The sequence below is a fragment of the Triturus cristatus genome, chromosome 1_2 (assembly GCF_964204655.1).
Source record: "Triturus cristatus chromosome 1_2, aTriCri1.1, whole genome shotgun sequence".
In the NCBI taxonomy this organism is placed as follows: Eukaryota; Metazoa; Chordata; class Amphibia; order Caudata; family Salamandridae; genus Triturus; species Triturus cristatus.
This window is the reverse complement of record NC_140580.1, coordinates 1,160,201,969-1,160,226,828: the sequence shown is the minus strand read 5'-3', so window position 1 is coordinate 1,160,226,828 and position 24,860 is coordinate 1,160,201,969. Positions and strand designations below refer to the sequence as shown.

Sequence of the window (24,860 nt, the reverse complement as noted above, 5' to 3'; positions counted from 1 at the left end):
AATTGATCTCAAGAATGCCTTTTTCGGCGTCCCAATAGATCCGGAAAGCCAATACTTGTTCGGATTTAGTTTAAATGGACGTAGCTTTAAATTCACACGCGCACCTCAAGGATTTACAGAAAGCCCCAGCATCTATAGCCAAGCACTGAAACGAGAACTTGACAGTATCCACATGCCAGTCAACACTGCTCTGCTTCAATATGTCGATGATCTGCTGATCACCGCCCGAAGCGAACCTGAATGTGAAAAAGCATCACTGACGGTTTTACAATTTCTAGCCGAAAAGGGGCACAAGGTGTCCCCTTCTAAGCTGCAATTCTGTGTCCAGCGAGTTATTTACCTTGGTCACTCGCTGTCCAAGGAGGGAAGGCAGCTTACACCAGATCGCATTCAGTTAATAGCTAATATGCCAATACCCAAGACACAAAAGGAGGTGCGGGCTTTCATAGGCCTCACTTCATATTGTAGGCAGTGGATCCCTCAGTATGCATTTCTAGCAAAACCACTCATTCAATTAACAACACAGGAGGCAGCCACATCGACTGTCCTCCCTTGGACTCAGGAACACACACTAGCTTTTGAAAGCTTAAAGAAAGCTCTATGCCAAGCACCTGTTTTAGCAACACCATGTTACAGAAAACATTTTACACTCTTTGTTACAGAACGAGAAGGTACTGCCTTGTCAGTACTCACACAAGAACAAGCAGGATCACACAAACCGTGTGCTTATTTTTCTAGTACATTAGATCCCGTAGCTCAGGCTCTGCCTGCGTGCCTGAAATCAGTGGCAGCGACAGCTTTAGCAATCAGACAAAGCGATGCCATAGTGTTAGGACATCCATTGACAGTCCAAGTACCACATGCAGTAGAGGTTCTTGTGAATCGAACGCAAACACAACACTTGACTATAGCGCGACTTACAGGTTACGAATTAACATTGTTTCAGCCACATATAGAAATCAGACGTTGTAACACATTGAATCCTGCCACACTTTTACCTGTAAATGGAACAGACCCACTAGCTCATGATTGTATTGATGTTATTACAATAACGACGAAACCCAGACAAGACTTGACAGATGTCCCATTGTCAGATCCAGACCTAACGTTGTATGTAGATGGTTCATGTATGAGAACAGGTACAGGAGAGTTAGTGGCCGCTTACGCAGTCACAACAGACACTGAAATTATTGAAACCAAGTGTATAAATACCTTGTCCGCTCAAGCAGCAGAGCTCGTCGCTCTGACACAAGCCTGTATTCAAGCCACAAATAAAAAAGTCAACATATACACTGATTCACGTTATGCATTCGGAGTTGTACATGACTTCGGCGTGCTGTGGCGAGAGAGAGGTTATTTAACTTCTCACGGTGCCCACATTCAGCACGGACCCCTCATTCATGCCTTATTAGATGCAATACATTTACCCATTGCAATATCGATTATGAAATGTAAAGCTCATACGAAAATTACTGATATCATTTCTCAAGGCAATGATCTAGCTGACAGAACAGCTAAACAGACTGCTCAAACTCAAACATCCGACATGACAAAGACAATAGTCCAGACACCAACACATTGCATGATGGTTAAGGATCCCACTCTTGATGTAATTGACATACAGACACATGCTACTCCAGACGAAATAAGGAAATGGACTGAATTAGGAGGGATCCAAACGGATCAAGGATGGATGACGAAGGAAAAATCTGTGTGGTTCCTTCCTGATTCAATGGTCCGAGTCATTATTAACACTATCCATAGTCCAGCACATCTAGGAGAAAAAGCTATGCTAGACAGCATTCAACATATTTGGTTCAACAAGCATTTACGAGCAGCAGCGAAACAAAAAGTCCGTACCTGTATGATCTGTTGTCAGTTTAACCCAGGAAAAAGCATCCCCGTAGAGCAGGGTGGATTTCAGCCTCCTGATCACCCTTTTGAAATCCTCCAGATGGATTATATCCAGATGGAACGATGTCGAGGATTCAAATATGTTCTCGTAGTTGTCTGTGCTCTTTCCCGTTGGACCGAAGCGTACCCAGTATCAGATTACACTGCCCCGACCACTGCCAAGCAGCTAGTTCGAGAATTCTTCCCACGGTACGGTTTACCACGTGCTGTCTACTCAGATAACGGCCAGCCGTTCTCATCCGAACTAATGAAACACGTTTCACTTTTGTTAGGCTATCAGTGGAAGTTCCATTGTGTCCGACACCCCGAGGCAGCAGGTCTCGTGGAACGACATAATCAAACTTTGAAAATCAGATTGTCCAAAATATGCAGGGAGAAAGGTGTCGACTGGGTAGTAGCATTACCAGTTGCACTCTTTTACATGAGAATGGTAGCACACTCTCGAACAGGGCTATCCCCGTATGAGGTGATCTTTGGCAGACCACCAAATATGTGGGGGACGCCTATACCACGTAAAATAACTGATATTGACTGTAATATGCTGACAGATTATTTGGCTTCCTTGATGTCTGCACTACAATCTTGTCGTTCACAGGTAGCTGCAGCTTTTCCTGACAACACTGAAGTGAAACCCCATGACGTAATTCCGGGGGATCTCGTTTTAGTGAGGAACTTTGATCGAAAGACTCAGCTGGATCCTAGGTGGAGGTCGCCACAATTGGTCTTGCTCACCACAAGGACAGCCGTGAAGATCGAAGGCAGAAAAGGCTGGGTACATTCAAGTCATATCAAGAAATTTTATGGACTACCATCGGATATAAAAACTACACCTCGTGTGTCTTCACCCATTGACTCAAAACTTCCTTTGGTTGACTCAAGTAGTCACGGACATTATAAACTAAAACTCAGATCTAATCAGTCGGGAAATTTGATTGTTTAAGTCCTCTCCAAGGTGAAGCGGTTGAATTTGTCTCCGACATGTATCCCTTAGATCTGAATAGAGAAAAAACCCGAAAAATGTTGAAACGACATACATATTGTAAATCACTGCGTAGTCATTGCACAGTGACGTTATTAATTTTGTTTTTCTTAAGTTTTTTTATAATTATTGCAAGTATATTGTTGCACATATATTATCCTATTTCTAGACATGTTTATAATATTACTGCTGAACATTCTTTTAGTGAATTACCCCCGCATGAATTGTCATACAGATTTGCGCTGCGCAATAACACTTTTATTAGTATGTTACATCATTCCAATCAGGTTAGCAATGCTACAAATTGTTGGATATGTGGCCGACTCCCTCCCTATCAGAACTATAAAGGAATTCTACCTCTTTTTCCATACCCGTTCACACACAACGGCTCCTGTGGAGCATGGTTTAGCTTAATTAATTCCTTAGATTCAAATTCTGCAGTTTATCAAGACAACTGGGTATGGGGAAATCTGAACTTAGTTTTACTTAAAGTCTGCCACCCCAACAAGGAGGGACTTCCCAAAAGAACAGGAACTGATCTAGAAAATGAAGTATATGGATTAGGTAATTTTACGCTTAATCTTATGATCCTAAATATCGAATCCGAAGCTACTCCAATTTTGCCCGCCATGGCAGTATTTACAGTAAAAGGTGAATTATGTGTGAGAAAGAATGGTTCCATACATATGGGCCATAGTAGATGCACCACTGTAATAGAATTCAGTGATCAAGGCAAGTCGACATTTAGAGCTTCCCGCCATTCCTATTTTATATGTGGTCAGACGGCATATGTACGTTTGCCTCTAGATTGGGATGGTACCTGCTACATTGGATTCCTTTTGCCACCTGTTTTTCTAGCTCCTCCTGATTATCACAGAAATACTCATTTAGTACACAATAGAGAAAGGAGAGATCTCCCAATAGTCGACTACACTGAAACAGCATGGGAAAAATACACAGATTTCAATAAAGGTCTCTTTCCCTATATAGGTACCGTTACTAATAGTAAGCTGATACGTAGATTGACTAGAACCCTTGAAGCAGTAGTGAACGAAACTATTTCCGCCCTAGGCAATTTAACAGAAGAGCAGTCTGCCATGCGGATTGTTGTGCTTCAAAATCGTCTTGTCCTTGACGTCATCCTGGCTGATAGGGGCGGAGCTTGTAGGGTCATCGGATCAAGCTGTTGCATATTCATACCAGAAAATTCGCCATCTGTATATAAAGCTATAACGCGCCTTCATAAGATTGTAAGCCAGATACACCAGAATCCAGGCACCTGGACTTGGTCCGGTTGGTTTTGGAGCGTGTTATCAGCCTGGGGATGGAGAGTTCTATCCTTCCTAGGTATTGGCCTTCTCATACTATTCAGTTGCTGCTTATGCCTGCAATGTGGACCAGCGATTTGTGGTCTGTGTGCCACATCGTGCATTCCACATCAAGATTTTCATTCAAGATCCCGGAAGAAGAAAGAAGAACAAATGATGCTATATGAACAGATCAATGGATTAATGAAGATTGATATCTCTTGACGGGCAAGTAGGGGACAAGGAGGGAATGTGGAAATATGGATTTTTCTGGTCAGTTATGTCCCCTATCTTGGACCCCAACGGTTCTATGTACATGTTACAAGTACATGTATGTTCCCTCCAGTTCCAGTTATGAAGACGCAAATACATGTGCGTCCACCGTTAACATGTCCTCTTTCAGATCCGCCATGAATGGGCCGGATATTCCATTCCTAAGTACGAAAGGCCACCGCCTTTATATGGTTCACTTATGCCATTTTACAGTTCAGACGAGTAGGCCCTGATTCTGTCATCAAGCTTTTCTTGCTTTCTGTCTCTGAAGCTCCAGTCCGAGCCTGCATCTGTGACCATGAACTTTGTCTCATTCCCTGCGCGGCTCACGATGCCTGACATCAGCTTGCTGCCTGCCAAGAACTGTATTTCACCTTCGGAAATTATCTGCTCCGCTCCCTGCCCAATGCATTCCTGTCTAGTAGCTTAAGTAAACATTCTGCCAACTACCGAGCAGAGGCCCGGCTTCTCTGTCTTTATACAAGTAATTCGTAGTCCTGTTACTATGGAAGATTCCTGCCCTCGCATCTAGTGTAGACACTTAGACGCTTGTACACGCACTAACAGTCAGTATAGTCAGTATAGAATAAGATTCTACTCCAAGAAGGCCTCTCTTTTGGATAACATAGTTCTTTAAACATAGGATGTTAGATATGATTTGGGATTAGGTTGACTTGACCCTCTAGACATCTGTCGCCACATGTAGAGCTAAATGTCAAGTCCCCTTCACCCCCTAGCTGCACGTCAATCACACGTCATGCTGCTGCGCGCGCATCTCTGCAAAGTATTTCTGCTGACATTGCGAAATTATTTCATAGGTCCACCCATATGTAACATCACAACCAATGACGTTTCCTTGTTACTCCAAATTACGCCTCCTTCAGCTACGCATGTGAAATGTTATCTTTGCTATCAATTGTTACGCCTCTTGCATTTGCTTCGCTGTAATGCCTATTGTATAAAAGTTATTAATTATCAATAATGTATGTACTTCACTTCCTGAGCCTCCGTGGTGATGGAACTTGGAGTCCACGATTTCGAAATCGTCCATTGGAATAAAGCCCGTTCTTAACCTCTAAATACCACGGATTCTGCCTCTTACTTATTGAGCTATTTTTATTATGTTCTGTATCAAATTAAGTCCCGGTAATTAAATTATTTACCACACTAGTAAGAAATCTTTATTTAGACCATGTTCTTCATGTGGGAAACTGCGTTTGTTCTCTGAGGACCCACACAGTAAGTGTATTTACTGTTTATATCCTGACCATGAGGTGGCAAAATGTAAGTTTTGTAGAACCTTTTCTACAAAAACTCTAAAGGACAGAGAAGGCCGACTGCTATTATGGCTACAGAGACTGAAGGACAAGGATAACCCACTCTCTGATGTGGAAAGTCTCTTTTCTGGTCGTTCTCAACCAGCCTCTAAGCGCAGTAGTGTGCAGGAGTTACCATCTCCTTTCCTGAAGAAAAAGAAGCTGGCTTTGCCTCTGACAACTGCCACCCTTGTGGTTTCACCTACTGATTTGTCGCCTAAGGGACACTGTTCTCAGGCTGCTGAGGCGTCTACTTCCCATTCCTCGGGGAAAAACTTGTCAGCCTCGTCGACGATGCTCCCGACGACGAGATCTGCTGTTTCTACCTCGTCGACGGTGACCCCGACGACGACGTCAGCTGCTTCGTCGTCGACGAGCGTTATGTCGACGTTATCCTCGTCGACGATTACCATCAGTTCTTCAAGGGCGGTGACTTCTGTCGTGCCCATTACTTCGACGTCGACGAAGAAGGTAAAGGTTCCGTCGACGAAGACTGTGTCGTCGACGAAGACGTCGTCGAGCGCGTCGACGCCCACTCCGTCGGCGAAGAAAAAGAAGATCCCGACGACGACACTGTCGACGGTGGTTCCGTCGACGAAAGCCTTGTCTACGAAGACCTCGACGACGGCTCCGCCGGCAGCGGCTCCGTCGACGGTGGCTCCGTCGACGATGGCCCCGTCGACGGCGGCTCCGTCGACGGCAATTTTGTTGCCACAGACTTCGTCGACGATAATTCCGTCGACCATCATTCCTTCGACGACGGCTCCATCGACGAGTACATCTCCACAGACATTCGTAAGGGTACGAATAAGCGGTGTGGCGGCTACCCAGAAAACAAGAAGGGAAGGAGTTTCTTGGACACCATTACCTCCTACTGTGGGCTCGGAGAGCCAGGAACATAATATTCCTTTGGGAGTTGCACAGCCTCCCTCACCATTATTTGCTACAGATTCGGATCAGGAATCCGAGGGGTTACCGGAGTCTTTCGGAACGGCACAAAGTCCATCCGACTTGGTTATTAAGTGCCAGGATGTCAGTAGTGAGGATGAGGACCCGGTATATATACACCAAGCCCCTCCGAAGCATAAAACGGCGACTCTTCCTCTGTCGCTCATTACTAATCTCCAACGCATGTTGGACGACTACAACCAACGGTTCCCTCTATCCCCTCAACGTTCAGAGGTTCCGTCAACCCCGGTGATTCCAGTAATTATTCCACCGGTACCTATTGTAAATCCTGCTCCTCAGATGCCGCCTGTACCTCCACGACAGGTTCCGGAAAGGTTGTTGCCTCATTATGAGCCTTTAGAGGAAGGCACTCAGGACACAGAAGAGGGTGAAATCCCAGATGATGATGGGGATGTAGATGACAATGATGATGATATGGCGGAGTGGGACAATTACCAGGCACAAACACCATCCCCCTCACAGATAGTAACAGGGGATTCACCTCCAGTGGACATAGCCAACTTTCACCAACTGATGGAAAGGGCATCACACCGTTTTAAGTTAACAACGGAGCGCAGGGAGGAAGATTGCTTCCTTTATGATTTCAAGAATCAACCTTACAAACAGACTCATGCAATTCCCATAGTTGAGTTTATTTGGGAAGAAGGCAAGAAATTAATGCAGACACCGAATACCTTGCCAGCTCAGGTGCCTCGATTAGAAAAGAAATATAAGGCACCAATAGGAACCCCAGCATGCCTCACGGGTCAGGCTAAACCTGAGTCGGTCGTTACGCAGGCAGCGCAACGTAAGGCGAAAAATCCGGCATCTTCTATCACCTCGCCTCCGGATCGTGACGGACGTCGGATGGATGCCATAGGGCGTAAATTCTCTTCTATGGCCTCTACGGTGGTTAGAGCAGCTAATGCCTTGGCCATCCTGGGACGCTATGACAGACAAGTTTGGGCTGATATCTCGGATGTGGTTCAGGAGTTACCAGAGCCATCTAAAGTGGAGGCAATGAAGTTGCTCCAAGAGGGAGAAGGGGCATCGGCGGAAATAATCGATTGTGCAGTAGACATCGCCTGCATGGGTTTCCGTCAGCTTGCCGGAGCGGCTGTTCTGCGTAGGCAAGGATGGTTAAAATCTACATCCTTTCGTCAGGAGGTTCAGTCCATGATCCTAAACATGGCATATGACGGCGAGTCTTTATTTGGGAGCCACGTCGATGAAGCTCTACAGTCCATAAAGAAAGATACTGAAACAGCTAGATCACTAGGAAACCTTCAATTTCAGCGGAGTAATTTTCGTGGTGCATGCGGACGCGGCACCTCCTCAAGTTTTCGAAGAGACAATAAACAATACAAACCTTACAATCAAGGGTCCAACCGTTACTCTTATGGACAGCAACAGCAAACATCCCGGCAGCAAACCTCCAAGTCATATAGAGGAAAATCCTCATACAGAGGAACTGCGTCAAAGAGACAGTGACCCTTACCAGACGGTCAAGGTTGGAGGTCGAATCTCTCTGTTCTATTCCCAATGGTCCTCCATCTCAAGGGACCGTTGGGTTTTGGACATTGTGAAGAAGGGACACGCCTTAGAATTCACCAAATTCCCTCCTCCCACTCCACCCTCCGGACCGCCACCAGCTCACATGAAAGAACTGTTGCATCAAGTACGACTTTTAAGGCAAAAAGGAGCTATAGAACTGGTACCAGTGTCTCAGAAGGGAAAAGGTTTTTATTCCCGGTTCTTTTTGATCACAAAGAAAAACGGAGAGTGGAGGCCCATCCTCGATCTAAGAGCACTAAACAAATATATAAAGAGCCAATCCTTCCGTATGATGACGCTGGTAGACATCTTGCGCTTACTCTTGCAGGAAGATTTTCTGGCGACGATAGATCTCCAGGATGCCTATTTTCATATCCCTATTTTACAGCGGCATCGAAAGTTCCTGCGTTTTCGAGTGGGTCAACACGATTACCAATTCAAAGTGTTACCATTTGGCCTGCGCTCGGCCCCTCGAGTGTTCACGAAGGTACTGGCTCCAGTAATAGCGTATTTGCGCCTCCAGGGAGTGCAAATATTTCCATACCTGGACGATTTTCTCCTGAAATCTCAGTCCAGCACTCACCTGCGACAACACACTCTTCTGTGCCAGAACGTGTTTCGCTCTTTAGGCCTGTCCGTAAATGTGGAAAAATCCCAACTTCATCCGTTCCAACAAAGAGATTTCCTGGGTGCAACTCTAGAGACTGTGTCAGCAAATGCATTCCTCTCCCAGGAGCGTCTCAAAAAGATGCTGCGACTGGTGGCTCTGATCAGATCAAGAGAGTCAGTTTCTGTGAGACTATTAAAATCATTTCTGGGGATGGCGTCATCATCCATTGCCTTGATCCCTCATTGCCGGCTGAGGACACGTCCTATACAGGAAGCTCTGGATGCTCAGTGGCGTCAGGTAACGGGATCTTTCCACGACATGATATGTGTCACAGATCAGATGAAGTCAGCACTCGCATGGTGGGCAATTCCAGCCAACTTGACGGAAGGCATGTCCTTTCTGTCGCTGCCACCGGACAGAACACTCACAACAGACGCCTCATTGGAAGGATGGGGCGCACATTTGGAGGATCTCTCTGTGAAGGGAAGATGGTCCACACATCAAAGATCTTGGCACATCAACAAGTTGGAGCTCATGGCGATTTTTCTGGCTCTAAAATCGTTTCTGCCTTTGCTCCAAGGAGAGTCAGTGCTAATACAGACAGACAACACAACCTGTATGCACTATGTCAACAAACAGGGCGGAACAAGATCCCCAAGTCTCTCCAGGTTAGCTCAAATAATTTGGGACTGGTCTCTCAGTCATCAGATCTTGCTTACGGCAGTACACCTGCCAGGAGTATCCAATGTCCTAGCGGATTCCCTGAGCAGGTCCTCCTCGTCGACCCACGAGTGGGAGTTACACCAACCCACTCTAGAGAGGATATTCCAACTATGGGGCCGTCCGCAACTCGATCTCTTCGCTACGCCGGAGAACCGGAAATGCCGAAATTACGCAAGCTGGCATCCCCACAAGGAATCACAAGGGAATGCCCTTTTGATAAACTGGTGCAATCTATTTGCGTACGCCTTTCCTCCAATACCCCTCATACCTCGGGTTCTTTGGAAGATGAGAAGACAACCTTGCCACCTGATCCTAATAGCCCCGCGCTGGCCACGGCAAGCGTGGTTCTCAGAACTGCTCCTCCTGTCCCAATGCCAGCCAATCCTCCTGCAACATCGGACGGATCTGCTCACAATGAGCGAAGGGAGAATTTGCCATCCAAATCCCTCCTCACTGAGCTTATCAGCATGGAACCTGAACACCATGAGTTCGCCCACCTAGACATCCCCCAGGATTGTAGGGATATTTTGGCACAGGCAAGAGCACCTTCTACAATCAGGACGTACAAGTTTAAATGGAAACGATTCTGCCATTGGTGTGCTGCTAACGGAGTTCATCCGATACATTCCACGGCAGAGCAATTGCTACCATTCTTCTTGCACCTAGCCAGTTCTGGACTGTCGCATGCAACCCTAAGGGTTTTTCTAGCAGCCATTTCCCGTTTCCGGCAAGATGGATCAAGTTCCCTTTGTTCCTCAAGAATAATCCGCCAATTCTTTAAGGGCCTATTCCGGAAATTTCCGCCAGTTCGGCGTCCTCCTCCGTTGTGGCACCTCAACGTTGTGTTGGCACAATTGATGAGACCTCCGTTTGAGCCCATTCACAAGGCCGACCTAAAATATCTCACTTGGAAAGTAGCTCTACTTCTGGCACTAACGTCTTCTCGTCGTGTCAGTGACATCCATGCTTTTACCATCAAACCTCCGTTCCTGCAGTTCAAACCGGATGCTGCAGTGTTACGCACCAATCCATCATTTCTACCCAAGGTGCCTACTGACTTTCACATTAATGAGCCAGTAATATTAAAGACCTTTTTTGCCAATCCTCAGACACCTGCAGAACAAAGATTACATTCTTTGGACGTCAAGCGGTGTCTTAAGTTCTACATCAGTAAGACAGCTTCTTTCAGGAAATCCGATCAACTTTTTATAGCATATGGACGCTGTCATAAAGGACGTCAGGTTACTAAACCAACGATTGCACGCTGGATCTCGGCAGCTATTGTCTTCTGCCACCAAAGGGCAAATAAACCTCTGCAGTCTCCAGTGAGGGCACACTCCACTAGGGCAGTATCATCATCTACTGCCTTATTTGCTGGAGTATCTTTGCAACACATCTGCAGAGCAGCTACGTGGTCGACCAGACACACGTTTACTAAGCACTACTGCTTGGCAACTTTAAGCGAGGAGGATGCTGCAGTGGGACAGGCAGTGCTGCGCAATCTTTTTAAGTAAGGTGAGCCTCTTCCTCCCGCCTCCATATTGTTTCCATATATATTATGCATTTACAATGTTACAGTTGTTCAATACTGTTTTTATGCATAAGAAGATTGATTATCTATTTATGTTGAATCTATTTTGGCATGGAAACAATGGTGATTGTTACTGCTAGCTATTCTATATTCAAGCATGTGAATCTATGAAAGACACCCTAATACTGGAGAAGAACAATTGTTACTTACCTGTAAACAGGTGGTTCTCCAGTATTGGTGTCTTTCATAGATTCACATGCGACCCTCCCTCCTCCCTTCAGAGGCTCTCTTCTCCTCATGCACTTTACAGTCACTCTTGTGCTACGAAAATCTGAGGTGAGAAGCTCTGAGGAGAAGGTTCTAGAGAGGGGCTGACGCCTGATTGGCTGGAGTTCGGACTTACATAATGACAGAGATAGACTACAAAGGTCTTTTGTCTCTCTCCATTGTATTCCTATGGAGTTTTTCTCTTATAGGTACACTGTGTGTTTTACACCTATATGCACTAATTATATGATTACTTATGTATATATTTTTCTATATATATATATATATATATATATATATATATTGCTATTTTATTTACCGTGGGACTCCCACTCCGACGACGGGGAATATTCAAGCATGTGAATCTATGAAAGACACCAATACTGGAGAACCACCTGTTTACAGGTAAGTAACAATTGTTCTTATTCACTGTAATGATGTAATCCAGTGTTTTCCTATAGAAAAGCCAGCCTTGTGACCTTTGGAATAGCTTTTGGGACCTTTTCTCTGTACGGTTAAACATTCAATTTCTCCCTGTCCTACTTTTAAATACCCCATACCCTGCATTATGGAAAAGAATGCCTACATAGGGATGACTTATCAATATTTGAAAGGAAGGTTTTGACCTGTGAAAAGGGATTATTTTGACAGGTTGAATTTATAGTGTAAAACTGCAACCCCCAGGTTACAGATGGAAGGCTTGCTGTCTTGTTTTCAATGTCATAGAATTAGGTGGCACCATGTGTGCTAAAGTACACTAGTGACATTTAACTTACTGGTCCTGGTACTCAAAATACTGTATATTAGGCTGGCTGGTGTGAGAGACTAGCCCCCTGTCCTTGTAATAATCTTGGCTAAACAGAGTGCTATGCATTTTATGTTGTTCTGTTCCCTGTATAAATACCCTGGAGCACGTTTTATTAAACCTATATTGAAGGTTATTAGGCCCTGCTCTTATTAAGAGGGCTATGCCTACATAAGGTCAATATCTACGGCTGTAATTTCTAGTGCAGTACTTAGTTTTATTAGAACTGCATTTATAATCAGGAAACGTTATGAAGTGTGAAAAGGAATCCAATTTTATTATTTTTTACTAAGAATTTTCCTTTTAGTCAAGTGTACAAATTGAGGTGGGGGTGGGGATGGCTATGATGATTTTGAAATTGATTAATTTTGCTTGTTTATTAAGATCTATGGAAGGGAATATGTACGAATTTTGTAAACGCGTTTAGATGTTTTATTGTGTAAACTTTTATGATTCTAATGAATCGAATAAAGTGATTTGAACGAACGATGTATATTAGGCACCTATAGGTGTGTGAAATATGCCAGTTAGGGGATGTGCCAATTTCACTATGTTCAAAGTGGGGAGCACGTCACGGGCTCTTTATCCCTGGTAATGTGCAGAGAGTTCTACAGCCTGTAAAAATATAGGGTCTAGCAAAAGGCTTAACAGCCGTGGTGACCCTGGGGAGAGGGGGGATTCCTCCACAGATGCTTCACTTCCTGTTTATTGCAAACTGTGCTGCATTCCACAACTAGTTGACTCTGGTGCTCCAGAGACCCCTTGATTCTGATACTACATTGTCATTTTCTTCTTCACACAAAGTTCTTTTTGGTTTTATAATCTGATCTTTTCTTTTTGTAGAGGCCATGGGACTTACATGGAGGATGAGAAGCTGCTTGCTTCAGTCGCCGGTGCAGTGGAGAGAGTCAATAAGCTTATTTGCGTCCGAGCTTTAAAGACCAGGTGCGATTTAGCTGTGTGCGCTCAACAATGTAGCCATAGAACGCAGTAGTGGAAATCTACAAATAGCCTATTATTGTTACATCCCCAGTTCAAAGTCGCCAACTTCGCTTGAAAACATTGGTGATAAAGAAATGAAATAAAGAAAACTTTTGCATAGACTCAGACATCCAGGCACGCAGCATCCCTCTAGCAGCAGCAGCTCAAGCTTGAGACATCTTAATTCATCTTGAATTTGATGAATAATCACGGACAGGGAAGCTAATTGAATTTGATGAACCATGTCTTCCTTTGGTCTTTTCTTTCAGATACAATGGCGAAGTTGGCGATATTGTGGTGGGAAGAATCACAGAGGTAACAGTTAGAGACTTCCTGGGTCTGCCTTCTTTGTCAGTGAACACAAGTTAGAATTGGCCACATTTTCTTACTGTCTCTGCACAGGTGCAGCAAAAGAGATGGAAAGTAGAGACCAACTCCAGGCTGGATTCTGTGTTGCTGCTGTCCGCAGTGAACCTTCCAGGAGGGGAGTTGGTGAGTATGAGTCCGGCCATCTTCTCAGAATTGGTTCTTTTCCGCCTGTGACAACGTAGATCCTAAATGGGGTGTGGTGTTTTTCTGGGTGTTGGTCGTGCCAGTTCCCCAGCTGGATAGGTCAAGCTTCTGTAAACCGCTTTAGGATTGGATAATTTATGACATGAGGTGCCAGAAGGAGATCTATGTGCTCCAGGCCTGATTCTTCCTTCTGCCTGAATGCTTTGACTGCTGTGTACTACTTTTGTGGTTCTAAAGATGAACAATCGGGATCACTGCTGCACCCTGCTGGTGAAGAGGATAGACTTTTTTATTTTTATTAATGAATTCGCTTGGTGAATGGTTTGAGGCCACAGATGGTAGCATCAGTTGGATGAAAAGGGCACTTTCTAAGATGACCGCTTTGTGGCCTCTTGAAGGTTTTAAAGGGTACACTTGGGGATGAGGTATGGAGTGTCATTTGGGGGCCCACGAATCATGCTTAATACATCCTACCTCCTTACTTTAGACATCATGCATTGAGCAGGCCGAAAGATGGAGGCCCTTAATTGAATACTAAACTCTATACTGATCTTAACAAACACTTTTTCCCCAGGGACGCGCCAGTAACTGAATGTCGAGCGCCAACTTGATGCTGGTGTGTCTCTTTAGTACGTGTTTTTGCCTTCCAGCTGTTCGTTTCTTTTCCTTTTTCTTTTCTGTTGGTAAAATTAGTCTTCCATTCTTAGCAAGTTCCTACATGTTTTAACGAGAATTTAAGCTGTTCAAGGCAGCAGAGAATATTCTTTGGGAGCTCTGTAACACCAAGCATCGCTTTCTGAGGATTCTTTTCCTTCTCTTCAGAGGCGGCGATCCGCAGAGGACGAGCTGGCCATGAGGGACTACCTGCAGGAAGGGGACTTGATCAGTGTATCCTTTGTCCGTTGACGCGGGGTGAAGCAGGTGAAGTGGTGCCTGCTTTAGCAGAGGCACAGTGTTGGAGCAGCACAAGATGCTTGCTATCAGTGAACCCGAGTTCCTTTGTGGTACAATGGCTGTAGATTGTTTGCCACTGTTTTAAATTGAAGCTAGCCTGCTACAAGTGGCTGCTTTGTTGGACAGTTGTGGGACATTTGGGGTTGAAAGCCACACGGTGGTGGTGTGTGGAAAGCTGTGTAAACGACATTGCGGGATTCTTATAACTTAGTCTTAGCGAATGGTGCTGTGTAGGGGTATACTGGCTGCAGGTTGCTAAGTGCTGTATGGGTTCTGCATTGAATGTTTGAGAAATTGATCTAATATTGGGTGCAATATTAATTGGAAAATGTGTGTTGCAGTGTTGTTCAGTGTGTTTTAGGGAGCTGTACAAAGAAGTAACACATTATTACACTATTTCTTTAACTATTATCACTAGGCAGAAGTTCAGGCCGTATTTTCTGATGGTGCTCTTTCGATGCACACGCGCAGTCTGAAATATGGCAAGGTAAGAGGGTTGTTCTGTCACCAGGTGTCCTTCCTGTCCTAGAACGATGATTTGCAGCCCAAAGCATCAAGCCTTCTATCACACTGTCAGGTGGTTTGGGGGTGTTCGAAGGAGCAGAGGACATTCTGTGATGACCCAGAAATCCTGTTCTCTTTTCCTACAGCACAAGGCGAGGAGAGGGCCTGTCTGAGAGCACAGAGACAGTCTGGGTTATTTGCATGGCTCTTTGGCCTTCTTTGAGCAGTCCACTGGTGTGGAGCAGCCCCTGTATTCTCTTTTGTACACTTGCTGGGTATCGATGTATTCAGCATTCAGAGGTGTGTTGTAGTTCACTTCTAGATTAAACAATTGTATGGCACAGGTGGAGTTTTAAAAGGAGGAAGTTCCAAGGTAGGGCCCATGCACAAGCTGGACTACAGGTACCAGTGGGGGGTGTGTACCAAAACTGCTGAGGTGTGTACAGAAAAGGCGCTGTGATGAAACCTTTCCGAAAGAAAAAGCTGTGGAAGTTGCAGATCTGTCGGAACCCCAAATTTCTATTTTCTACAGTTGTGGGAGAGCGGGCCCGCGTTCTGCTCTTAGACTGCAAAGCACCTGCCAACTTCTGAATGTTGAGGAGGTACTGTGGAGGGTGTGCCCCTCTGAGGCCATTGCTGTTTTTTTCAGCGAATTTTTGACATAATCAAATGTATTCCTCCCTTCTGCTTACAGTCGTTGTTAAACAATGGCAGCATATTTAAAGTCGCTGTAGATGGAACATTTACATCTGTGCATTGAGGAATCTGCTCTTTTCACTGGATGCACCAAACCACGAAGATCTGAGACTAAGGGGTGAGAAAGCAGTATGTGTACCTTGTGGGTAGCAGAATAACTGGTTTAATGAGATTTTGGTGTAGCTTTCCCTGAATTGAATTCTTATTTGAAACGCGTCGACTCGCCCATAGTAGACTCTATCCCTTTGGTCCTTGCACTCGCGGGCGGTGTACTCCCTCCCTGTTTCCTGCTCTGCGACAGTAGACTCCATCATTTCGTTTCTTGGACTCTATCAGGGTGTACTCCCACCCAGAGTGCTAAACTCCTACATTAGATGATTCCTTGGACTTGCTTAGTTTGGTCGTGTTGACTTGATCAACTGTGAGTCTTTGTGTCCTCCGGGTCAAACATTAGGGTGAGGTGGACTTTCGAGCTCTGAGGAGAGTGAAAGCCTCCTACTGATAGGCGAGGAAGTCTGCAACTTGGGATAAAAGATGTTACAGATGTATTGTTTCCTACTGACCAGGTTGACTTGGTGTGTTTTATTATTTTGAATTGTAGTAAAAATAATTTGAATACAATAGACTTAATAAATGTTCTGGGCTTTGATAATTTGTGCCCGGTGCTCACTTGTGTCACTGGATGCACACTGTGCTGTCATTCCCTCACCCAACTTTGCCTCCTTATTTATTTATCTGATTCCGTCTGTCCCACTCATATCCATCTTTCCTTCTCTCTGACATGTTTAGATCTTTCCTTGTCCTTTTTTCTCCCCTGACCCTCTCCTCTGCTTCTTTCCTTGGGCTCTGTTCTGTGAGTCCTGTTTCGCTCCCATGTCCTGCTAAGTACTGTAACGCTCTCATTTCAGCTGGGTCAGGGTTTGCTGGTGCAGGTTTCTCCCTCCCTGGTGAAACGGCGCAAGACTCATTTTCATAACCTGCCATGCGGCGCATCTGTGATCCTGGGCAACAACGGCTTCATTTGGATCTACCCCACTCCCGAGCAGACGGAGGAGGAGGCCGGGGGGTTTGTCACCAACCTGGAGGTGAGATGGAGCCATGCTTCTGTGATTGTGCTTTAGTTGACTTGACTCCCTCACTTTAATAGTTTCTTTTTTTCCTTCCTTGGCCCAATCTGTTCATCACATCATTGGAGTTCTGTCCTCTCAAGTCCACTTCGTACCTTTTTTACTCTTCCCTTCACTTGCTACCCCAGCTGTGATTGGTCCTGGCTGCCCCGGAAGCGAAACTGGGGTTAAGCTGAGCCCGCTGTTTGCTTGTCAGTGCTACTCTTTCCAGAACACCTCAGTTTAGGTTGGCTCTTGGAAAAAAATGTCTTGTGCAGGCTTGTTTTCAGCGTCCCCATCCTGTTTCCTCACCTTCACTGTCTTGCTTTTCACAGCCCATTCCCCTGTCTGACAGGGAAGTGATCTCACGTCTGAGGAACTGTATTGTGGCTCTGGCCTCTCAGAAAATGATGCTGTATGACACCAGCATCCTGTACTGCTATGAGGCTTCCATGCCTCACCAGGTAAGGCCTGGTGCACACAACACCCTTAACTGTACAGTGCTGTGCCTACAACTCGCTGCTGGGATGATTTCTTAAAGAGGCCCAGGATAGGGGAGTGGGGGGGGATAAATTCTGTACCTCCCACAGTATCTCCTCAGCTTTATGTTTGCGCTCAAATAATGTCTTTCTTCAGTGCCTGCTCACAAAGGTTATCCGCTAGTTGTAACAATGCCATGTGCCTGGGCTGAAAATGGGGCGTGATGCCAGCATTCCTTGCAGCAAACAGTCTGGAGGGCAGCGGTGCCACAGTACTTTATTGTAACCTGTCTGTCTATTAAAGCGCACAGTGTTGGCGTTGCAAGAATTCCTGTATTCATACATTTATAAATTCTGCTGCAGTAGTTTTCTTCACATTTTATCCATGTGTTGGGGAAAAAAACATTTTTGATTTGATGCAAAATCACTGACTCTAGAAAATATATATATCAGTGTGAAAGTACTTGAATTGTAACTGGAATACCTAATTGATGTCCATGCGGTTTACAAATATCAGTTACCAAAACCTAGCATGGTCATGGTCGTCTGTCTGTGGTACTAATCCTTCACTGTGCTCAGAGTTTGCCCATTGTAACTGGTGCCAGGCTGATGAAACCAAACTCCAAGATGCATCATGAGTGTCCAGTGGCTGGTGGGTTACTTGCTTCTGAGTCAATCCTCTGTACTCACCATTCCTTTGTTCTCCCTTCCGTAGATCAAGGATCTATTGAAGCCTGAGGTGGCGGAAGAGATTGTGATGGAAACGAGGCAGCGACTCATAGACCAGGAAGGATAGGTTGGAAACTCCGAAGGAAGGACATGAACATGGAGTCTGGTGGCAACAGTGCTCTGTGGCCCACAGCTGTCAAGGTAGCAGATAGGGATTTGCAACCCCTTCAGTGAGTGCACTTCCGGTTCTGCTAGCACTTGAGTCCATCCTCGTTCTACTCTGGGTGGCGGTCCAACTTTAAGAACCTCCTGCTCATGGACAAGTTTTTGTAAGAGACCAATCTCTGAAACAAGCCCTGCTAGATGAGGAACAATGACATTCCAAGAATTTCCAGTGGGATACTGTACAAAGGGTAAAAGAGTCGAGAACCCCACTGCTGCTCCTGCAAAGATTCTATGGCTGGAAAGTCATAGACCTATTCAAGAGTCTGGGACAGAGCCTGCATCTGGGCGAGTTAAGTGGTCTTATCTTTATAACCGTTTCTGTTGAGAAAAACCTGTTTAAGAATTTGCAACTCTTTGTGAGCCACTGTAGAAATGTGTTTGTAGTGTTTATATTTTACCTGTCTACACCCACTTCAAAAACTGCGAAATCAACGTACATTTTTATTGTTGTAATCGTTTTACTGGTAACATACACATGCTTGATGTGCTTTCGATTGCAGAGTTTTTCAAATCGTTCTCCAATTCACTTGTGAAAAATAAAATATTTTCCTAAGAATGTGAATTTCATTTTTGATCTACAGAACACATAACTAGAGACGTGGAACAGAACGATGACTATGAAATGTCAAATATTGTGGCTGCTTCGCTGCTCCCCAAATGACATACGCATTTGGAGTTTGTTAGGAAGTAACTGGGGATTCTGGACGATTACACCTCTGACAGATCCAAGCAATGTTTGCCCTATCGTCTTTAGATGATGCAGTGGGTCCACCAGAGTTGGTGTTCTGTGTGGAAGCTGCTTGTCACAGTAATGTAGTAGCTGGTTCCAGTTTACCAAAAAGATTCAGCTTTGGATCATGTGTGAACCTTGATGTCAGCGTGGAACTCGGAAATACAGGGAGTGTATTTTTAATAGTCTGTTTGGTTTTCTTCAAGTGTCTCTAATACTCGTGTACTTTTTGGACCACAGTAACAATAAGTGGTTTGTGGATACCAAGAATATCCCAAATGTTACCATGCGTTTTGTGACATTTACTTCCTATTGGACTACGATTACAAAAATAATGCGGAAAATAATGTATATCTCAAGACAGTGGTACACAACAGGAATATAATTGAACAAAACATTAAAAAAATATTTTTGATATAATTAACTCCATTCACAATCAAATAGGATTATAACATGGCAGAACTCTAACCAGATGGACCCAGAACACCAAATGTTACGCTCTAATTTGAATGATTCTAAACCGAGCTAATTGGATCAAAAATTTTAAATGTTTATTTTGTTTTGATTGTATGCCCACATTCACCCAGATAATGTCTATGGTTTGCACATTTTTGTGAAATAATGAGCCCCGGTAAGGTAGTCTCTTCCCTTCCACAAACAGTTGGCTCAATTATAGCAAAGGTTTTGAGGGTAAGCCTAAGAGCAAGTGGGAGGTATTAGAGGGGTGAAGTTGGACATCTGTACAAAACGAAGCAGAGTATCAGCAAGCTGAATGTTTTACCAACGTGTGATGATGTACCGGAGAAAAGCCAGGTAAATTGCACCGCTATAATTCAAATGTGATGGTACGGGCAGCAGACTTTAAATATATATATATATATATATGTTATTTGAGCTTCAAAAGGAAAAAAATAATTGTAAATACAGCTGAGATTTGCTAGTAAAATGCTATGTTTGAATTGATTTAACTTTGCAGATTTGTGACCACTTGGATGGGTGTAGGATGTTGGGCCTAGTATGAAATAAACATTCTGGGTCTCTACAAAAGTACTTTTACATGCGAGCAGTTTTGGGTTTTATCAGATTTAAATAAAAATTGATTTTTGTCAACTTTCCCAATCCTCGCTTTATTTTTAGAGCTAAAAATAAAACTGATGATGCCAATGTGGCTGAAAATGTAAACTCCAGAAGAGAGATGTAATAGAACTGCAGGCCGGAGATAGTGATCGGAAAAGCGGAGGAAGGGGTGATCCTTGAGGTAGTCACAATCTTGCAAGTTTCGAGGAAACCTTAAATACAAATTTTGCGACAGATTGAATCTGGCAAGACAAGGACTCGAATTAGCTCGTTATTTTTTTCAAACCACTGACTTCATAAAGGCAGGCGAGAAGACATTGATGTTCGGGTACGCTAGGGCAGCAGATAGATTCAATGTCTGATCACCTACCTCCACTCTCTTTTAAGATCTTCCACTACTGAGACAGAAGTTTATCTGTAAAGGTGTTACTATCAATTGTTTGGTGGTCCACACACATTCTAAAGTAATTTCTTCCTTTTTTTTTTTTGGGACTGGTGAAAATGATTCTGTAGATTTGATTTACTCAATATTCTCCTGTTCGCATAAAGTATTTCTTTTGACCCTAACAAGCTTGCTGTGTTAACCACCTCAATTTGTGGTTTTCTAAAACTGTATCTAGTTTTCTTTATTCTTCTGGGTGAAACCCATCAAGGTTCTCTGCAAATACCAAAGGATATCCATAAGGTACCAATGCTTCATCTTACTCACTCAACGCACTCAACTTACTATACTGGATCTTTGTCTGCTTTCCTCTTTCCAGCCCACTACTCAGTTGGCCGGTTTCCCCAGTAAGCTGTACCCTCACAGTGACACACTTGCAAGCCACACATCTGCATTCTGATCTGGCTGACTTAGCCTTTAATCTTTCCAAGGCCAGTGAATTGAAGTCTATCTATGGGTTAAGTGAAAGAACGGTCTCATTTACAACGCCTGGACGCAGCAGGCGTTTAGAATGCGGCGCCGTACCAAAACATGTAATAATATTGGATCTCCTTTCTGCAACTCTTCCTCTTCTTTTATGTTTTAAAGAGGCCCTGGAAGTTAACGTTCAAAGCCCCTGTAAGGGCTTATGAAGTTTCAGCCTTGTTTTGCCATCTTGCTTTTCTTTTGGGCTTGCTGTTTTATATAATTCTGATATGATTGCGTAATTTGATCCTGAAAATTCTGTGGCTCTAACTTTTGTTTTCCTTACCTTATTGTTGCACATTAGGGAATCCTCTGCCTGTGAATTACACTGTGCAGTTAAATCACTCCTGATCTCTTATCAATCGTATTATATTTGTTCAGTAATCTATACCTTGTACTCCTGTTCACCATTTACCTAATTACTTAAATGTATAGCTCCTGCCCCTGTTTATTTATCTTGATTTGTATAATGCTCATGTTGTTTGTACTTTGTATATTTCAAATTTTTGTTGCGCTACTTTCATATGCGTTTATACCCTATGTGCCTTATACTATTCTTATCTTGTAAAGCGCTCTGATACCTCTGGGTCTAGCCAGCGCTATATAAAACTTTCAAAATAAAAATAAATAGTATATCCTGAGTTTGGTGTACTGTTTCGTCCATGTCTCTATCCTGCTTCAGGTACACAATGTTCTCTGCCTTTCCCTTTGGAAACAGACAGAAATAGCCCATTTACGACTACTCTACATATCATTTACTTTTACTACGTATCTCCTATAACCAGGTAAATGCGATGTACTAACAAAGCTTTAGTAATGATGGGATGTACTAACCCATCTGGTGGTGGTCCATCCAGCTGAAAGCGCCTGAAACTCCACGAGGAGGAATGTGATGAAGGACAGAGAGGCCTTGCTGAGGCGAGCTGCCCTGCCCAAGTACATTGGATGCCTTTTGGGAAACAGATGCCTGGTACAACCGGGGTGAGATTCTGCCACCTTGCGCCCACTTGGTTGTTCAGTTAAACGTTGCTCACCTTGTCCATTCACACAAGGTAAGCCTGCCCTGCAAATGAAGAGCAACCCATAAAGAGGTGGAGAATGGCTAAAAGACCTAAGCCGTTTAAGCATTGGTGAGCCACAACTTCTGATCAACAAGCGTGTCACTACTGATCATCCACCACAGTGGGTGGTGTCCGTGGCCAGGACGTCTGAAAGAGGAGGGAACGGAGGAACCGCCACTTGTAGAGGCACAGGGGCCAACCACCATGCCGCATCCCGCACAGAATTGGAGTGTCAGCGGAACTAGGATACTGTAATCCAGACTCTGGATTCCAACGAGGCTGGTGTTTTTGCAAAAATGGCTTCAGGTGAAGATGTGTCCAGGGAAAGGCTGCCATGGCAGTTCTGGTATCGAAGGACTAGGATTAGTGGCGAGCGAGGGGGGGGGGAAGGAGGGTTGCAAACCTCACTGTTGATCTTCTCTTTGAAACTGCCAACAATACATTTTCTAAAAAAGTGTTGGGACGCTGGCACTGTCGTACAAAAACCAGGACATGTTGCCACCGTAGCATAGGTGGCAGTGCCATCTTGTGGTTTGGGTATAGCTGTGAACTCACTCTATTTTGGAGGGGGTTACCCTCTTTTCAAAGATAAGCACCCTCTAAAACAGATCAATATGCTTCCATAGAATGGAGTGGGGTCACCCTCTTGGAAAACCTGAATCTTCATCCTGAAATTGTTTATTCTCAATGATACCACCCTCTGAAATATTAGACTTCAACATCATTCATACATCACAGTTTGATCTGTACAGTTCGGAGACTGAGCAGAAAACTTCATCCTGGTAGGGTTGTTGAAAGTGACCTATATTTGTACCTGATACTTTAAGAAACATCTCTTTTGTACTGCAGGCAGAGTTCCAGACAGTGCAGGAACATGTGGGGAAGCCATCTTGACCTGCTTTAATTCATCAGACCAGGGTTCTATCGCCAGAACTGTCACGTACATACAAGGCGTAGAGAAGGCCCTCATAATGGCATTACAACAACACCCGGGCCCAACACATTGAATTGCTCCAACAACCAACTGACCTTAGCCCTCCTCCTGGAAACAGACTTTTTTCTGGGCCCAGCACTACTAAAACTGTATTTTCAAACTGCCCTGCCCTCTCTTGACCTTTTGGATCCTAATTAGGTCTTGGCTCAAAGGCTGCGCTTGCACAGTCTCGCTCCGAGATTTAATGTTTAGGAGTGGGGCTTTAACCCGCCCCTTTTTTTTTTTACCTCTTCTCCATTGGCTGGCCTCTGAAATACTGGTCAGCCATTGGAGAAGAGCATTGTCTCTCCAAACAAGCCCCGTCTTTTTCGGATTCAGGGGCGTGTTTTTTCGATTCTTTCTCTCCTCTGGAATGTAAACATTCCAGCCAATGGCAAGAGGAGAGAAAGAAAAACACGCCCCCGAATCCGAAAACGCCACTGCGTTTCTCCGAGGCATTTCTGCTTGACCTCGGAGAAAGGCGGTGGTGTCTCCGTATATTCTTGCTACACCACTAACTGGATTGCTGGAGTGAACCCCCGTGACAGCTCATTCTCAAAGCTACGCTATGTCCACGGCCATTTTAGACCGGAAAAGTAACATGAACAAAAAAGATAAAACACTTGAAATCAGATTTTAGTATTACAATAAGTAACTCGTTTTCACAGTCATGTTATCCGTGCAGCAAATATTGAAACATATATGATTTTTGAAATACCGTAGACTACATGCGCTGAATTACTGCATACCCATATTGCAAATTGCATCTTCTCTTCTGGATTTTATTCAATATGTAACATTCCGTACACAGTTCAGCCCCATATTAAATCAGCTGCCCTCTTTTTAAGATGGCCGCCGCTTTATCGGAGGACTCGAGTTAGTGCTCTTTCCAGTCGCATATCGCCGGTTCTCGGAAACTGCCAGGAGATTTCCGCGTCATCCAGTAATCTGTCCAAGGCACGAAGCACCAGGACGGCCAATGTCTGCAGCCAGGAAGAAGCCCTCGCCTGCCACCGGCAGAGCGCCCGTTAGAGCCGCGGCACAAGTTTCGGAGTTGGAGGCAGATTTGGAAAGGTAAAGGTCAGGGATCCGAAATACCGAGAAGAAGGCAAACAGTGTAACCCACATCACTTGATTGTGGAAGCACTGCGTTTGCCGATCCTCATTAATGCAAAGTAGCAAATTAACCACTTGGATACATATTCGCCATTTTCTTCCTCAATAGATAGCTGGAACCTGTCATTCTATTTCAAATAACGCTTTCCCGTTTTAATTCCGAGACATACGGAGACCTGGAGTCAGATACCTCCCCATATCCCACTCTTCTCCTTCACCTGGAAAAGTTCAAAAGCGGAATTTGTAACTAACTGGTCGAAGGGGTAATTTATAGGGGGATCTGAGGGGCACAACGTTTCGTAGAGCTTGAGCAGTGTGTGCGTGATGCATACGTGTGCGTACCGTTGGGGTGCGTGTCTGTGCATATGCAGGTTTGTGTATACACGAAAAATCTGCAAAGAGAGAATTATCGCGCGTTTTACCAAAAAAAGAGGGGGCATATTATCAAGCATTCGGATGTAGTCATCGGATTCATGGCTGCTCAATCCGATGCATAAAAGCCGAGTGATTTCACAAATGCCCGCCACTGCCTGCCAGTTGTACATTTTGAACTCCGACTGCATATTGGCATCAGATGTTTGCTACCAAATCCAAACCACATGTCTTCGGACAAATACACATTCGGGTCTTGGGCAGTTCCAA

At 44.5% G+C, this 24,860-nt stretch overlaps 1 protein-coding gene across 2 annotated transcripts in view; it reads left to right on the top strand.

Annotated features, from left to right (window-relative positions):
* Nucleotides 1-18,910, top strand: part of EXOSC2 (exosome component 2) — a 30,890-nt gene extending 11,980 nt beyond the window's left edge. The window contains exons 2-9 of one of the 2 annotated variants that reach the window (XM_085613964.1): nt 13,071-13,172; nt 13,478-13,523; nt 13,611-13,700; nt 14,544-14,609; nt 15,094-15,162; nt 16,784-16,960; nt 17,317-17,445; nt 18,176-18,910. In XM_085613964.1, coding sequence (XP_085470090.1) covers nt 13,071-13,172; nt 13,478-13,523; nt 13,611-13,700; nt 14,544-14,609; nt 15,094-15,162; nt 16,784-16,960; nt 17,317-17,445; nt 18,176-18,256 — 760 coding nt within the window. In that variant the 3' untranslated portion in view covers nt 18,257-18,910. The remainder of the gene's footprint in view (nt 1-13,070; nt 13,173-13,477; nt 13,524-13,610; nt 13,701-14,543; nt 14,610-15,093; nt 15,163-16,783; nt 16,961-17,316; nt 17,446-18,175) is intronic. The other variant, XM_085613965.1, reaches the window with a different exon arrangement.
* The last annotated feature ends 5,950 nt before the right edge of the window (nt 18,911-24,860 follow it).